Raw genomic sequence first — 18,289 nt, 5'->3', positions numbered from 1 at the left:
TAAAACTAGTTTGCCTGAGGATGTGCTAACATTCACATCAGACATTCTCCCAATTTCATGGCCTTTATCCATCCTAGAATGTACTGTGATGCATTCATTGCCCTGGGTAAGAGAAAAAAAAAACCTCTTGGGAAACAACAACAAATACCAAAATATTGATTTGCAGGAAACTGTGATGATTAATAAGGAAATTGAACCTATAGATCTTTCTGGTGTTCCTTCCCTTTTAAATATTTCTGTTAGGGGAGAAAAAAACAAGGATATTCTGACTCTTCCTTGGAGGTTCTGAATATAAGTATAAGGTAAGTAGAGTGGTGAGAATAAAGGCAGTTTTTGTTTAATGACTTTGTTTTCTATTGGTCTGCTGTTAAAAAAAAAAAAAAAAATGCATCATTCCGGAAGGAGAGTGCTGTGAGGGTGAAGCTAAGTGACCTGCAGTAGTAAGACTGAATGACCCAAAGACTTTTTCTCAAGTATTTTAAACTAAGCAGCTCTTTTCAGATATTGTCAATACTACTCATCTCTAGCATGAGGAATTAGGAAAAAAAAAACTTCACAAAAGCCAAATTAGACAAAATTAGTGATGCTGATTCTTTTCTGTGCAATGGGAAGATATTTTAATACTACCAAGTTTTCAAAATATATTGTAAACAGAACTTACTGTTAAACTTATTATTTTAGATTCAGTTATTTATTCGATAAGGTACAACCTATTTATCAAACCATATGAAATACTTACTTATGATCAATCACCAGCTTATTTTATTCTATAAAATGATTAATAGTTTCTACTTCCTATTAACAAAAAATTAAATTATATGCTACTCCCAGACCAATCACTTTTTTTTTTTGAGACAGAGTTTTGCTCTTGTTGCCCAGGCTGGAGTGCAATGGTGCCATCTTGGCTCACCACAACCTCTGCCTCCCGGGTTCAAGAGCCAATTACTTTTAGTGTATTTATTATTTGGTGAATATATTTATGTGTATATCTTTCCTTAAATATATAAGAAAAGTGTATATCTTTCCTTAAATATATAATAAATATTTATTATGATTTCTAACCAAATTAATGGAATCATTTATGATTTTTATATTTGATACTTATTTAATTGTTCATAAAATTACAACACAAGAGTTCAACACACACACAGTTGCTAAAAGAATATCATATCGCGTCTTTTATTTTTCTTGTTTACCAAACATTTATAACTTAAGCCACACATTATATTATATTAAGTAATAAGAAAAGCATATTGGTTTACTATTTTAATAAATTATTAAAAATTGATAATTAATTATTATATATATCATTGAAATATTGACTACATTTAATAGTCCATCTTAAAAGATGCATTCTATTATATTTTTACAGTATTCTTCAAAATGATATTAATATTTTTTGGATGGAAAAAACAAAGTTGGAATTTTTATAACAGAAAATAAATCTGATTTACCTAGTTGGTTTGACAATAGCATTTTGGTAAGTAGGCTACACAGTAGATTTTTCCATAAAAATCTGCAGCTCTAAAATTTGGAGGAAAATATATAAGAATGTGATGCCACCAGGTGTGGTGGCTCACACCTGCAGTCCCAGCACTTAGAGAGACCAAGGCAGTAGTATCACTTGAGCCCACAAGCTCAGGACTAACCTGAGAATGAGGCCCTATCTCTACAAAAAATTTTAAAAGTTAGTGGGGCATGATAGTGTGTGCCAGTAGGCCTAGCTACTTGGGAGGCTGACGTGGGAAGATCGCTTTAACCAAGGAGTTTGAAGCTACAATAAACTATGATTGTGCCTCTGCACTTCAGTCTGGGTGACAGAGTGAGAATCTATCTCAAAAAAGAAAACAAAATTATTTTTATTGCTGAATAATATCACACTGTATGGATATATCACTTTTTTTTGTTTGTTTGTTTAGACAGAGTCTTGCTCGTGTTGCCCAGGCTAGAGTGCAATGGCACAATCTCAGTTCACTGCAACCTCCACCTCCAGGGGTTCGAGAGATTCTCCTGCCTCAGCCTCCTGAGTAGCTGGGATTACAGGCGCCCACCACCACACCTGGCTAATTTTTGTATTTTTAGTAGAGACAGGGTTTTGCCATGTTGGCCAGGCGGATCTCGAACTCCTGACCTCGTGATCCACCGCCTCAGCCTCTCAAAGTGCTGGGATTACAGGTGTGAGCCACCGTGCCCGGCCGGATATACCACATTTTATCCATGTATCAGTTGATGGACATTTGGGTTATTTCCACTTTTTGGCTATTACGAATAATGCTGCTTTGGACATTTACGTTCAGGCTTTTATATGAACCTAAGTTTTTACTTCTCTTGGGTATATAGCTAGAAGTAGAATTGCTGGGTCATATGGTAACACTATGTTTAACATTTTGAAGAATTGCCAGACTGTTTTCCAAAGAGGCAGTACCATTTTACATTCCCACCAGCAGTGAAAGAAAGAAATTTCACCATATCCTTTCCAATATTTGTTGTTATGTATCTTTTTTATTATAGCCATTCTAGTAGTTGTAAGGTGCTATCTCATTGGTTTTGACTTGCATTTCCTTGATGGCTAATGATATTGAGCATTTTTTCACGTGCTTATTGGCCATTTGTATATCTCCTCTGGAGACATGTCTACTCAGATCCTTTACCCATTTAAAAACAGGGTTGTCTTTTTATTATTGAGTTGTAAGAGTTCTTTAGATATTCTAGATATAAGAACCTCATCAGATATATGATTTGCAAAAAGTATCTCCCAACTGTGTGATTTTTGACATTTAACTCAAAAAGAGTTCAAAGAACTGAGTGGTGGCCAGGTGCAGTGGCTCACACCTATAACCCCAGCACTTTGTGAGGCCAAGGTGGGTGGATCACCTGAGGTCAGGAATTCGAGACCAGCCTGGCCAACATAGTGAAACGCCATCTCTACTAAAACTACAAAATTAGCTCGGTGTGGTGGCATGTGCCTGTAATCCCATCTACTTGGGAGGCTGAGGCAGGAGAATTGCTTGAATCTGGGAGCCAGAGTTTGCAGTGGGCCAAGATCGGGCCATTGCACTCCACCCTGGGCAACAAGAGTGAAACTCCGTATTAAAAAAAAAAAAAAGAACTGAGTGGCATTGCTACACCAAAACTCTCTCCATTCCCTCCATTTATATAAATGAGGTTGCTCAGTCCTTATATTTACAAAATAAAATGTGGGAATAGAATTGATCCTGAATCCTGCTTAATTCATTCTAACAATAAGTTATTATTTACTTTTGAATACAGGGAAATATAAAAACCCAGTCTTGTTCATCTCCAATAAAAATTATTATTAAAAATTTACTTTTGGCCAGGCATGGTGGCTAATGCCTATAATTCCAGCACTTTGGGAGGTTGAGGTGAGTGGATCACCTGAAGTCAGGAGTTCGAAACTAGCCTGGCCAACATGGTGAAACACTGTCTCTACTAAAAAATACCAAAAATTTTGCCAGGTGCCACCGGTGGTGGGTGCCTGTAGCCCTAGCTACTCAGGAGGCTGAGGCAGGAGAATCTATTGAACCAGGGAGGCAGAGGTTGCAATGAGCCGAGATCGCACCACTGCACTTCAGCCAGACTCTGTACCTGAAAAAAAAAAGAAAAAAGAAAAGAAAATTTACTTTTTTGTTTAATAGTTTTACATAAAACTGTAATATATTTTGGTTGTTTTAACTATTGTGAACTAACCATTGTAATGATTAGTTAATCTAGAAGAAACTTTGAAAAATTAGAGCTTATGGCCTTAGTATATTAAACAAATTATAGAATTTTAATTTATATATACATATTCACACGTATATATTTTATTTCAGATAGTATTACAAGGGGACTCAATAACATTCTCAAATGTAAAAATCTTTATAATAAATGTTAATATTTACAAGGTGCTAGAATTCAGACTCAAACATTTAAAATTATACTTAATTTCTGCAAGGGGTTAGCAGTTTTTCAAAATTATTTAAAGTGGTATATAAACAAAGAAATTTGAAAATCATTTTTCTAGAAGTCTACTCCTTTCTGTCCTTGATCCTCATCAGAATGCCATTTCTTGTGTGGTGGAGAGTGGGACTAAGTAGTCCTATATTTTCCCAGAGCAGGCAGGAATTCTCAGGCTGGATTTCTGATAGTTGTGTGCCTTCTGAAATTGCATGTAAAATTTAGTTTGTACATGAGTACATGCCTCCTCCTCTAGCAGATGTGTAATGTTGATCTGATTTTTAATAAGGTCTGTGATCTAAAAGGTTAAGAACTACTAGGGTAGTCTTCCTCTATCAGGAAGGCCAGAAGCTCTAATTTTTCAAAGTTTCTCCTATCTGTCTATTAGGACACCTCATTTATTTCATGCTATGCTTTTCTCTCGGATACAAATTGCTAACCTGTTGCCTTCACCATACTGATATTTTCCTATGCCTGTTGGACATACCTGCAGTTGTGTATTTTTTCCCAAAGTCAGCCCCATCCCACAAATTAGGGCAAATTCCAGATTCCAGTGTTTCCATTATGCTTTAATGGAATAGAGTTAAACAAATCTGAACCTGCCTCTGGCTAGTCATTCATTCAACAAATATTTAAAACATGCCTCCTAACATGCCAGGTGCTACTCTAGGGGCTAGGAATACAATGGTGCACAGACTGTCAAGATCCTTTCTTTCCCCGTGCTTCTCTTCTAGAGAAGGGAGACTAACGAATACGTAAGAAACAAACAAGACGATTTTGGGCAGAGGTAAGTACTGTGAAGAAAATAAAACAGAGTGATATGACAGTGAGTGTTCTGAAGAGGTGGGGTACTTCAGAGGTGGTAGGTAAGGCTCTTTTTTTTCTTGAGATGGTGTCTCACTCACTCTGTCACCCAGGCTAGAGTGCAGTGGTGTAATCTTGGCTCACTGCAACCTCTATCGCCTGTCAAGTGATTCTTATGCCTCAGCCTCTCAATAGCTGAGACTACAGGCTCATGCCACCACGCCCAGCTAATTTTTGTATTTTTAGTAGAGACAGGGTTTCGCCATATTGGCCAGGCTGGTCTCAATCTCTTGACCTCATGATCTACCCGCCTTGGCCTCCCAAAGTGCTGGGATTACAGGCATGAGCCAATGCACCCAACTAGGTAAGACTCTTTTAGGAGCTAACTTTGGAGCTGAAGCCTGAAGGGTGAGAAGAAAATAACTAGGAGGTGCACATAGCTGGTGCAAAGACCACCAGTAGGAAGGAAGTTTGTGTTTCTGTGGACTTTCTAGGCCATTACTGAGCAGGAGGAGAGGTGAGGTTGGTGAGGCATTTTATCCCAAGTGTAATGATAAGCACTGATGAATTGAAAGCACTGGAGAAATATAATATGGTTTATATTTTAAAACAAAAAACACTCTGGCTACTGTGATAAAAATGGATTGTATGGGGTTGATGAGAAGAGTTCAAGAGAAGAAGCAGAGAAACCAGTTGGCTACTGTGCTGGGGCCAGAGATTACGGCAACTTGGACCGAGGTAGAGACAGCATAAAGTAGGACAAGTCAAGATATACTTTGGAGGTGGAGCTGACAGGACTTGTTAAAGGTTTGGATATGAGTAATGAGAAAAACAAGAGAATCAAGGATGACTCCTAGGAACTTACTTTTGAAGGATTGGGTGACAGATGCAGTAGATTTAAAGATACGGTTTGGGAACATTTAAAACATCTATTAAACAGTAAGTGACAAAGTGGAGAAGTCATTAGATATATTAGTCTGGAATTCAGGAGTGAGGTCAGAGCTGGAGATGAGAATTTGGGAGTAAGATACATAAAACCTCGGTTGACTGAATAACAATTCCCCAAATATGTCTACGGTCCAATCCTTGGAACTTACAAATACAGCAAAAGGGACTTTGCAAACGTGATTAAGTTAAGGATCTTGAGATGAGAAGATTATCCTGGAGAGCTGGGCAGGTCCCATGTAGTCACAACAGTCCTTATAAGAGGGAGGACTGGCCAGGTGCTGTGACTCATGCCTGTAATCCTAGCACTTTGAGAGGCCGAGGCAGGTGGATCACGAGATCAAGAGTTAAAGAACAGCCTGGCCAACATGGTGAAATCCTGTCTCTACTAAAAATACAAAAATTAGCCAGGCATGGTGGCGCAGGCCTGTAGTCTCAGGAGGCTGACACAGGAGAATCACTTGAACCCAAGAGGCAGGGGTTGCAGTGAGCTGAGATTGCGCCACTGCACTCCAGCTTGGGCAACAGAGTGAGACTTCATCTCAAAAACAAAAACAAAAACAAAAAAAAAAAAAGAGGGAGGACAGAGAAGTTAGAATTGGAGAAGGTGATGTGGTAACAAAGGCAGAGACTGGAGTGACACAATTTAAAGAAGGAGGAAGGGGTTACAAACTAAAGAATACAGATGGCCACTAGAAGCTGAAAAAGGCAAGAAAATGGGTTTTCCCTCAGTGCCTCTAAGGAATTAGCCTTGTTGAAACCCTTGACTTTGGCCCAGAAAGACCCCTTTTGGATTTTTGAGCCCCAGAAATATGAGAGATAAATTTGTGTTGTTTTAAGCTACTAACTCTGTGGCAATTTGTTACAGCAGCAATAGGAAACAAATAGAGCCATTAAAATTAGATAAGATCACCTAGAAAGAGTGTGGATAAAGAAGAGAAGAGGACTGAAGACTGAGTCCTAGAGCACTGCAGAATTGAAGAGTGAAGCCCAGGAGGATAAGCCAGTGAGGAGTACCAACGTCCTAGGAGGAAAACTAAGAAAGTGTGAAGCCGTGAAAACCAAAGGAAGAGTGTCACGGCAGCGAGAGTGGTCAATTGTGCTGAATGCTTCTGAGAAGCAGATTAAGATGAGGCAGAAGAAATGGCCATTGCATTTGGCAACACAGAGGTTGTTTGATCTTGTCAAGAGAAGTTCTAATAGTGTGTAGATTTAGGAAGGTTCTTAAGATAGTTGAAGAGAGAATGGGAAATGAGGATGTGGAAATTCTAAGTCCAAACAAACTGAGTAGTTTTTTGAGAAGAAGAATGAAGAAATGGAGGAGAATGTGCAGCTAGAAGAGTTTTGTGGGTTTTTTTTTTTTTTTGACTGGGGGTCTCACTCTGTTGCCCAGGCTGGAGGGCAGTGGCACGATCTTGGTTCACTGCAACCTCTGCCTCCAGGGTTCAAGCAATCCTCCCACCTCAGCCTCCTGAGTAGCTAGGCCCACAGTTGCATGCCACCATACCCTGCTAACTTTTGTATTTTTTGAAAAGACTGAGTTTCTTCATGTTGCCCAGGTTGGTCTCGAACGTCTGGGCTCAAGTGATCCACCCGCTTCAGCCTCCCAATGTGCTGGTATTACAGGCATGAGTTACCACACCTGGCCTGTGTTTATTTAAAAAATGGGAGACAGAGTAGTGCATGTTTATACTCCACTGGGAAAGATCCAATGGAGAAGGAAAAAGTGGCACAACATAGAGTGAATAACTGCAGGAATCTTCAATGAGGAAAGAGAGGTTTACTCATGCTGGCCTCGAATGGGAGCAGACTCTTTTTCCATTGTTACAGAAGAAAGGCAGAGAGTATGGAAGAATATGGGTACAGATTGCAGGCAGGATGATAGATCTGATGACATGAAGATGAGACAGCTTCTGATTGCTTCTTCCTTCTTTCCTTCCTTCCTTCCTTCCTTCCTTCCTTCCTTCCTTCCTTCCTTCCTTCCTTCCTTCCTTCCTTCCTTCTTTTTTCTAAGACAGAGTCTTGCTCTGTCACCCAGGCTGGAGTGCAGTGGTACGATCTCGGCTCACTGCAACCTCTGCCTCCTGGGTTCAAGCAATTCTCCTGCCTCTGCCTCCCAAGTAGCTGGGATTACAGGCATGTACCATCACACCCAGCTAAGTTTTGTATTTTTAGTCGAGACGGGGTTTCACCATGTTGGCCAGGCTGGTCTCAAACTCCTAACCTCAAGTGATCCGCCTGCCTCGGCCTCCCAAAGTGCTGGGATTACAGGCGTGAGCCACCGCGCCTGGCCAACTTTCTAATTAAAGAGAGATAAGAGAATTACCAGAGACCTAGAGTTGTGAGTCTAGAGTGAGACCAATCAGAATGTTTGTGCAATTTTCTCCTGCCAAGTTCAAAGCAGATATGAAGCAAGTGAAAAGTTGGATTGGTCAGGATTGGGGTTTTGCCTGCCAAGTATGAAAGAGAGGCAAGGATGCTATGGGTGTTCGCAAGAGACTGCTACGATAATGGGCAATGGGAATTAAGTAGTGAAAGGAGGGAAGTGAGAACATGAGGGGGATAATGGATAATAATAATATAATGGCAAACCCTACATGGTGGTTACTGGGTGGCAGGCACTGGTTTTAGCTTATTACATATAATAACATGTAATCTTATGACTACATTGGACAGTGAAAAAGTGCAATGGTTAGTGAATCAGAAGTCTCCTAGGAAGCCAAAGAATCAATGGGGTGGGAATATTTGAATAAATGAACCTGGAGGCGAAGGAGACAGACAGACTTGGGTGTGTGTAACCGCTGTCATCTGTTATAACTGTGTGACTGCAAGAAAGGCACTTTGCCTCTCTGACTTTCTATGGCATAAGCCAACAATAACCTATGCCTTTCAGTTTTCAGCCAGTTGTGTTTTTGTTACCTGCAACCAAGGGTTCTGACAATTATAATACAATTGTAATTACACAATTATGAGGATAGAGTGCTGGAGTATGTGGCTCACAGTGAATTTCTACAGTCACTAGCTCTCTTCCTTTTCCCCTTCCAGCGATGACCTCCAAAAGCAGCAAATGTCTCTTGTATTATTCCAGGAGCTTGAACTTGTGCTGGTCACAGCAGAGACGTGCTCTGAGGACACAATAGTTCTCCATCACATAAAGGTTAAAACTCAAGTTCCTAAACAAGGACCTTGTCCACACCTGTCCATATTTCCAGTCCAATATCTTGACCTTCCTCCCTCCTCAAACTTTGCCCTCCAGCTACTAGAGGTTCCCAGAAGAGACGACGCAATTCTCCCAACCTCTCACCTCTTGCACATGCTGTTTCCTCTGTCTGGATTTACTAGTTCCAAACTCAAGATGAGCTCTTTCTTCTCCAGAAAACTTCCCTGATTTAACAGCCAGACACAGGTGAGGGTCTCCAGTTCTCACTGAACTTCATAGCACTTCCATTGTAGCAGCTGCCACATTGATAGTAATTGATAGTTTGAGTACCCATCCCACCTAAGGATGATGTGGCAGGTGCCCAGGGTGCATCCCTTCCAACCAAGAACAAGGTGCGTCAGGCCATGGTCCATACTCAGCTCCTCTGATGTCTTCACCTTCACCTCTCTCTTCATAAGCCTTTCACTTCCCTAACAAGCATGCGAGGACTGCCCCCACTTTACTCACCCCTCTCCCGAATACTCTTTGAGCTCATGTAACCAGACTACATCTGCTCACCCTTCAAGACTCTGTCTAGTCTCCACCTCCTCTATGCAGCTTTTCCTGCCCAACCCTCTCCACTGCAGGTCCTGTTAGGTATTTCTCCTGTGTTACCCCATCTTCCTGAGTCCCCTATTATAACTCTTGCCATCATCACTTCCCTGTCATGACCCGTTCTCTTATCTGTCTCTAATGATCTATGAGATTCTTGAGAATTGAGAGGTTTGCATTCAAATCTGTGTTCTCCCTGCCTATCACTAGTAGTTATTAAATATTTCTTGAATGAATGACAAGATAGAGATTCTGGCTCTTTGGAATTGAGGGTCAGACTCAGGGTTATGGTGATGCTATTCAGGTTCTAATTCCCATAAAGCCTGGGGTGGGGGCAGCAGGTGCTACCTCCTTTGTAACTTTAAGAGGATAGGGGAAGGTATCTGGGTCATAACTGTAATTGCCACCAGAACCACCTGATGTAGGTGTTATGCCCTATTTAAATAGATGTGGGACCTGAGACTCAGAGAAGTGGAATGCCTGCAGTAGGTCCTACAGCTGGAAAATACCTCAAGCCTATTTCAAGGTTCTTACAGAATTTCTGCAAAACGGAAGGTGGTAAAGAGTTGCCCTGTGTGCTTTGAGACAGGTTCTTTGCACCTGTTCTCTTATGTCTCTAGTGATCTGTGAGATCCTTGAGCTGTCAAACACCTACCTTAGACATGCATTTCCACAAGGCCTGTCCCTTTGTTTTCCTAGCTATGGCATTATTTCTGTCTCACTTCCAGAGCCCTGCAACTCAATCACACCACATAGACCATGACTACTCTTTAGCTAACTTAATTCTGGGACTGCTCAGTGGAGGTTATCACATAATGACTATTGATGAAAAGAGTTAAACTTTGTAAAATATTTTAAGAAATTTATTCTGAGCCAAATATGAGTGACCATGGTCCGTGACACAGCCCTTAGGAGGTCCTGAGAACATGTGCCCAAGGTGGCCGGGGTACAGCTTAGTTTTATATATTTTAAGAAGGCATGAAACATCAATCAAATACATTTAAGAAATACATTGGTTTGGTTCAGAAAAGCGGGACAACTTAATGCGGGGGCTTCAAGGCTATAGGTACATTTAAACATCTTTTGGTTGACAATTGGTTGAGTTTATCTGAAAACCTGGGATCACTGGAAAGGAACGTTCAGGTTAAGGTAAAGGATTGTGGACCAAGTTTTATTGTGCAGAGGAATCTTTTAGATAGCAGCGTTTAGAGAGAGCAGGTTGTAAAATGTTCCTTACCAGATTAAAAGGATGCCTGGTTCTTAGTTGGTTATCTCCCGGGTGTGGGAAGGAAGGAAAACAAAGGAGAAAGGGGATATAGAACGTGGATTTTTCCCACAAGAGACTTTGCAGGGCAATTTTAAGGTATGGCAATGAAATATCATTTGGGGTAAAACATTTTGATTTTCTTCCTTGTTATGCCAGAGTCCGATTGGAAAGTAAGTCATGATATACACGGTCAAAACCCATCTGATGAGAATTTATGGTTTTTGTAGGCCATGACTCCCCAGACCCCTTAGATAGGAATTTGGGCAAGACAAAAAATCGGAGCTTAGTCTTCATGATCAACCCCACATGCCAGGCCTTGTGGTAGGCACCTAACATTCATTCAGTAACTACAGTAACTCTGTCCATTGTGTTCGGAGCAAGCTAAAAAGGCTGAATTGCTGGGGAAATGGAAAGAAGCCAGCACTAGGGGACTGGGTTCAAGTCTGGAAGGAAGGAGGGGTTGTTTAGCCCTAACTTTGCACTAAAGTAACCTTGGCTGAGTAATTTAGCCATCTAAGAAAACGAGGCGATAGACACCCCAGATGATCTCTGAGCTCCCTTGAAGATATCTGTATGAAAGATTCTCTCCTTTCCATGTCCCTTCCGTGCCACTATTCCGAGCATCAGCCTGATCCTAGGAGTGGTGACGTCCTGCTCAGCCGGGGGCTGCTCCTCAGTTCCCATAGAGGCAAGTCCGGGTCCTGACTTGGCCAATGGCCCTGGAGGCCGCTGAGCTCCCCAGGCCCACAGCCCAGAGAAGTGGGCGATAGGTCATTCCAGGACAAGGGGGCGGAGGCTCCAAGAAACTACGACTCCCAGGAGGCCACTGGGTGCCATCCGGCAGCTTGGGCCTGGTGCATGTTGGGAGCTGTAAGCAGCCTCCCGCCGCGCTTCATTGTTAAGACCGCTAGGCCAGGTACCCCGCGCGCATGCCCAGTCACGTCCCAACTAATTGGGCTTCTTTCCTTCCTGCAGGCCTCTTCTCTTTCCGGTCTTGCTGAGGCGCTCCTTTCCCCGCCCCGCCTCCGCCCTCTTTTCAGGGAATTTCGAAGGGGCGTGGCCTCCGGCAAGCGCGTCCCCAGGGGTGTGTATACGCGCGTTCACGGGAGGTTAAAGAGGGAGGGGACTAAACCTTGGGTGTGGGAGGCAGAGAGAAGACCGCGGGGAACGGAAAGCGCATGCGTCCTAGTGGTGCTGCAGCGCCCGGGGAGCCGCGGAGGGAAGGGGGGGAAAACGGGCGAGGGGGACTGACGCACGCGCACTGGGACACCAGATCCCCGCCTCCTGCTCCAGGTTTCCCCTCCTCCTTCACCACCCTCCCGGAAGTGGACCCGCCCTCGCGCCCACCAGCGGCCACCCGCCTGCGACAGGCCCCGCCCACAAGGCTCCGCCCCTCCGGCTCTCCGCCCCCTCCTCTGGTAGTGGCGCCGGCTTGCATCCCGGTCGTGGCGGTTTTGGTGCCTGAAGCAGGGAGCGCGGAGTCGTTCCCGAGAGAGGAGGCCAGGCTATGCTCGCCGGTTTCCGGCGTTCCGCTCCGGCCAGCCAGAGTCTCTGTCTCAACCTGTGTCCGTGCCCCAGCAGTCTCCTCAGCCCGGCCCCGCGGCGCGATTGGCGGCGGCGCCCCAGGCGCGCCCCCTCCTCCGATGGCGGCGGAGATCCAGCCCAAGCCTCTGACCCGCAAGCCGATCTTGCTGCAGCGGATGGAGGGGTCCCAGGAGGTGGTGAATATGGCCGTGATCGTGCCCAAAGAGGAGGGCGTCATCAGCGTCTCGGAGGACAGGTATGGACTGCTGCCCTTCTGCCGCGAGGAGGGGCGGGACGGGCCGACGGTCCCCGAGCCCGCGTCAGGGGCTGTGCCTCCGCGTTGGCGCGAGTGTAGACTTGCTCCCCCAAGTTTTACTGTAATGCGCCTCTTGGCGGTGCCGGTGTCCAGCTGCGCGCAGCCTCCGCTGCGTGGCTCCGGGAGCTGGGACGGCGGAGTGCGCTCCGGCTTCACCCTTGCGGGAGCCAGGTGGCCCTCGGGGTAACGGTGCGCCGGCGGGACTTTGGTCCATCCCTGAGGACAGGAGGGAAAAAGGGAGAAGCCGCCGGGCCCTGCAGGTGTGTGCTTGGGAAACGATGCCCTGAGCCTCCTCTGCAAGATAACCAAGGGGTTGGGGTACTCTGCTACAGCTCCCAGGGTTTCAAACGGAGAAAGCAAATGCCACTCCCTTCTCCCAGACATTCCCACCGAATCCAGATAGCCCAGACATCTTAGGCTGAATTCAGTGAATATTCTAAGTTGTGCCAAGAGTAAGTTTAGGCTTCTGTGTGGTGCCTTCTCTCCTTTCCCCTCCTTATCTCTTGGAACTCAAGGAGAAACACGTAGAACTTGTAACGGATCACTGCTGCAAATAGCTCTTGAGTTCCTTCCCTTTGCCTGTTTCCTTTATTTTTACTTAATTTTGCTTAATTTGCAGAAGTGGAACTAGTTGTTCTGCCTTCACATATTCTCCCTGTTTTGCGTTTTCGCTTTAACTGAGTGTCCTTTAATAATTGCAGAAATAAAGCTGATGAAGCTAATTTCTAGAGGAATGTTGCTTGAAGATAGTGTTATGATAATTTGTCTGGAATTGTTTCTCTGCTAAAATCCATATAAGCATTCTTAAAAAAGAACACTGTAGAGGTACATAACACAGGGGTTTTACAGTAGGTAGGTTTTCTTAATTTAAGTTCAAATCATGCAGAGGTAAAGTGTCCTTTCTTGGTGACTCTCAAAATTGAGAGGCTAAGCAACAAAGTGCTCATTGCTGTCTTTATAGTCGTTTCAGCACTTTGCATAGTGTGTAGCCTCAAAAATTGAGCTTGATAGGTTTGTTCATGTCTTATTCAGTGTAATTAGGATAAGTATATTAATGACATATTCTTGTCTACATCATGCTCGATACAAATGGCGCCTGATTAATTTCCAATGCAGATCCAATGGAAAACATTGTAAACATACACCAGCAAGCATTCTGCAATGAACAGAAGAAATTCATGGCTGAAATGGAGTACATGGATGTAGGACCCTTTTGAAATTCGCAGAGAAGCTTTACAAGAAAGTTTGATTTTTTTCCATAAAGGCAAAATTTTATTAAAAAGACTGCTTCTGGACCTAGAAATTCTTTGTCACAGTATTGTTTTTATGGGATATATTCCATAAAATATATTGAAGGAATATATTGGTAGATGTCACTTTCCCAGTCTGTAACTACTGGAGATGGAACTAATCAATTTCTAACTGCTGTGGAAAATTCATATGCAAGTTTATGGAATCAAGAAAAGGAGAAAGGTAGTTAAACCTAAGCTCCTTTAATATTTTATTTATTTATTTTTTTAAGACTAGTCAAGTATGGTAGTGAGAAGGGGAGAAGAATAGAACAAGGAGTTCAATCTGTAACTGACTGTGAACAATTGAGATAATAAAACTACCTTTAGACCAGCCTAAGCTCCTTTAATATTAAGTTGTTATTATAGTATTGAAACTTCTGATTCCCATTTCACTACATTTACCTTGAAGTAAACAGCTTTACTGGGGTATATTTTCAAGTGTTTGGAGACGCTGAAGTAGTGTATATGAATGAAACTGAAGAATAAATTTTATTTTATTATAGGATGAAAGAAATGCAATGTTTAGCTATATCTTAGCCTAATTTTCACTTTCCTAGTTTACAGTGTAAATAACAGAAATTATTTTGTCATGGAGTTACTGTTAAATAAGGTTTACCCATAAGCCTGGAATTATTATTAATATACGTTTTTTATTATTCAAGTTGACAAGTCTGCTTCTTTGGGCCATGTACTCAAACATGAACATAACTTTGTTATTTAGAGCTCAGTTTTGGTTATGGTTTTCATTAGAAGAATTGATCTATCTTCTTGCTTTCCAAAATTCAATGTTAATGTCACTTGATATAATGCTAAATATATGAAAATGGAATATTGATTTTCATCACAACTTACAAAGCCATTACCATTCACTGCTTTGGCTAGAAACTAGTAATCTCCATTCCTGAACTCTTAAGGTTAAAGCTGCAAGTAATGTCCCATACCTGAATGGCCGTGTTCCATAAATTCTTATGAAACCCTGGTTTATCTTTTTGACCTTTGACTTTTTCATTGCCTTTATGTGTGCCTTTGAAAACACATAACATTTTCCATTTTAAACAGTGTTATACAGTATATGCTTCATGTCCATTTTATTTTCTCATCTGTGAGTTCCCGAAGGAGCTTTGTGCGTCTTATTCATTGTATCATCATTAGGGCCTGACATGGTACCTGGCATGCAATAGGTCCTTAATACACATTTGTTGTATCAGTGACTGATGTGTTTTGTTGCTGTTCCAGAAAGCACAGCATCTTAACTATTGTAGGCTTTTAGTTGATATTTGTTGAATTAATTATATGATGACCTATGAAAGCCTTACGTGGACAAATATACACTTGGTGGACTTTAGAGTGCTTCGAAACGCCGAAAAGTCCATGAGTTGCTTCATTTATTCTGTCAACAAACATTTGAGTACTTACTGTGTTCCAGTCACATGCGTACATGGTAATGATGAAAATGATAAGATCCTTTCAAGATGCTCACAATTTAGTGGAGGAATTTTAGAAGAACATTGCTTAATAAAAACAAAACTACTACTTCCAAGATTTAGTACCTGAAAGAGAATTTGCAGATGGAGAAGAATGACTGGATTCCACAATCCATGTTGTCCCCTAAATTTTACCTCCCTTTGGAGGATTCTTTCACTCAAACTGCCCTCAATAGTGGCCTGATAATACTCATGTCTTCAAGCCCGAGAGTGGATAAAAACTCTTGCCTTCAAGTTCCTTTTACCTGAGTTCAAACAGTCTTGAACTTTACTCAGTATCAATGGAGGAAATATAAAGGAATAGAAGAAATATAAATACAATCTGATTTACAAATATAGATTTCTGGTGCTACCATAGTACAGAGCCTGTTTCAGAAACTCTCCACCCTTGTCTGAGTCTATCTTTGCCTTAGTTGTAGTTGGGTTATATACCCAAAGGGCACACCAAACTTTGACACTTTGGATACCTCATTTCCCCGGTTCTTTTTGGACTGTCTTTTCTGAGTGAATGCCATTTTAGCATTCCCTGCCTAGGAGCTTCCTTTCAGATATCTCCACTCTGTTTTGGTCAAGACTTATGTTTAGTCTACAGCTTAGCAGGGGCTCCTTTGTTTAGTGGCAGCCTCTTCAAGTGATGAAATCCAGGAGGGACCTCTCTCCTGGTGGGACCCAGTCCCATGCAGACCTTTGTATCTTCATAAGTTCTTTATAAGCATATCAACACAAGTCAGTAATCTTAGCATTCATACAGAGATTTTCAGTAACTGGGTAGTTTCTATTAGGCAATTATGGGAAATCATTCCCTCCCTAGAAGTTAACAACAGGTACAAACATTGTCCTCTGGGGTTGCCAATGAACCTCCTGCTTGTGGTTAGAAAACACCAATAATCTCTTCTACAGATGGGTGTTGCAGGGTGAGTAGGAGTTCTTGTGAAAAAGCCTTTCCTGTGGAGGAAAGGGCATTTTAGATAGAGGAGGCAAGAAAACTCCCATTCATTAAGAAGCACTAGAATGTCCTGATTAAGGGTAGACAACGGAGCCAATTGGCTTGAGTTCAGAACTCAGCACTCAATGTCCTCACATTTTGAGGAATCTGGAAATTAGTGCCTGCAGGAAGAGTGACTCTGATAGCAAAAAGTACTGAACCCGTTGGATGAAAGATTTCAGGGTTCTTTTTCTGGATAAAAAGGCCTGTGTTGGTGGTAGAGTGTGGAGAAGGAGGCTGTGGGAGAGAGAACTATAGGGAAGAAAGGTACTGGCGAGGGCGATATGGGGAACTGTCTTTTTATATTATGACTTTATTCAGGGCCAATTTATACAACATAGTTAGCTGTGTTCTCTCTAAGTCCTGAGGGCAGAGCACAAACAATTGTTAAGAGGGGGGTAAGATTTTTATCCCAATATATAGAAATCTGACCCCCAATGCCTAGCACAAAGGAGATAGGCATTATATGTTCCTTGAATGAATTAAGCAATGACTGGTGATCACTTTTTGAATTGAAATGGACCTGAGGATGTTGTGCGATTCTGTCAGCAAAGGTATTTAAGTTGAGCCTGAGAAGCTGGGGTGACCAACAGTACAATATGGGATGGGAGTGGGAATGGGCTGGAACAAGGGGGTTGGATTTTTTTCTACTTCAAGGGCCTTTTTTTTCCAACTCTAAATTACAATGATTCGAAGTGGCCATGACTGCTTGACTATTTCCTGAAAAAAAAAAGTTAAAATTTTATTTCGTCTTATGTATCCTCATAGTATTGGTTCATTTACCATTAATTCTTTGTATTATGAAATTGCACTATCTCAATTCTCTGCTTCAACCATTAGTTTAACTGATAATTAGACCTTGGTGCAGTTCAGTTGAGCTCCTGATAGAGTCTTATGTACCATGTATTTTATAACATTTGCACAATTTTCATAAGAAATGCAAATCAAAGTTTTACAGTGCCAAGCACAGTTCTGAAAGTTGAGGACTCTTCAGAGCGAGGGAGTGAGGGCTCTGAAGTCAGCAAAATTAGAACCCATCTAAACTAATTTTTGAGTGTGTGAAGTCTCTAATAGCATAAAATTAATACACTTTCCACTGCGCACTTGAGACTCGTCACTTGGTGGTAATAATTGTGGATTTCAAGGTCCCGAAGAGGGAACTTGTCCTGTATAATTGTGGAAAATTAGACCTTTACTCCGAATTCAAAACATGAAGCACTCTCTTCATGCTAGCAAATCTTTCTGGAAACAGGCTGTCTCTGTAAGGTCAGAAACAGACTGACTTTTTAAGGAAAGATCACTATGGGAAAGCTTATTGGAGGAGGCTTACTAGAGTAGGATTAGCTTCAAGTGATCCCAGAGCTCCTGACAGTTCTGGATTTCCTATTTTTATATTATCAAACCAGAGTCTGTCCAGGACTTCACAGATCTTAATCAGTATATATTCATCCAGATATTGCAACACTATGGGAAAGTTAGGGTGGCAATTCCGACACTCTTAAAATGAGTGATTTTTAAATCATGAAATCCTGACCATCTGTCTTACACCTCAAGTGTTACTAATCTTATTTTGAAAAAGAAATATAGGTAAAAAATCATAGGATTTAAGTAGCTAGAAGAAACTTTAGAGAGATGGCCTTTTCCAAACAAACAAAATCGAAACTTTAGAAAAGGAAATGTGAGTTTTTACTTGCGTAGCATCTTTCTCTGGCTGTCTGTTTTCACTTTGCATTTGGCTTTGAGAAAGCATGGAGAATCATCTTCATGTCATTAAAAATAACAGTTTGGGGGAAATTACAACACTTTGTGGCATTTAGAAATCAATAAGTAGATTGTGGTTTAAGACTACTGCAGTTGGTGATTTGTTGATATCTGTAACACTAAACTAAATTGTGTACAGTATATACTTATCTGAGAAGAGAATGACTACCTTACCAAGCTTTTCTTCTCAACTATTGTCAAAA

General features: G+C 41.9%; 1 protein-coding gene across 1 annotated transcript in view; it reads left to right on the top strand.

Annotated features, from left to right (window-relative positions):
- The first annotated feature begins 11,878 nt into the window (after positions 1-11,878).
- Positions 11,879-18,289, top strand: part of WDFY2 (WD repeat and FYVE domain containing 2) — a 179,046-nt gene continuing 172,635 nt past the window's right edge. Inside the window, exon 1 of the mRNA XM_011988757.1 lies at positions 11,879-12,504. Within this exon, the coding sequence (XP_011844147.1) occupies positions 11,903-12,504 (602 nt within the window). The 5' untranslated portion in view covers positions 11,879-11,902. The remainder of the gene's footprint in view (positions 12,505-18,289) is intronic.

Source organism: Mandrillus leucophaeus, unplaced genomic scaffold (assembly GCF_000951045.1).
Source record: "Mandrillus leucophaeus isolate KB7577 unplaced genomic scaffold, Mleu.le_1.0 Scaffold338, whole genome shotgun sequence".
Lineage (NCBI taxonomy): Eukaryota > Metazoa > Chordata > Mammalia > Primates > Cercopithecidae > Mandrillus > Mandrillus leucophaeus.
Note: the sequence above shows the minus strand (reverse complement) of the source record. Positions and strands in the feature narration are given on the sequence as shown.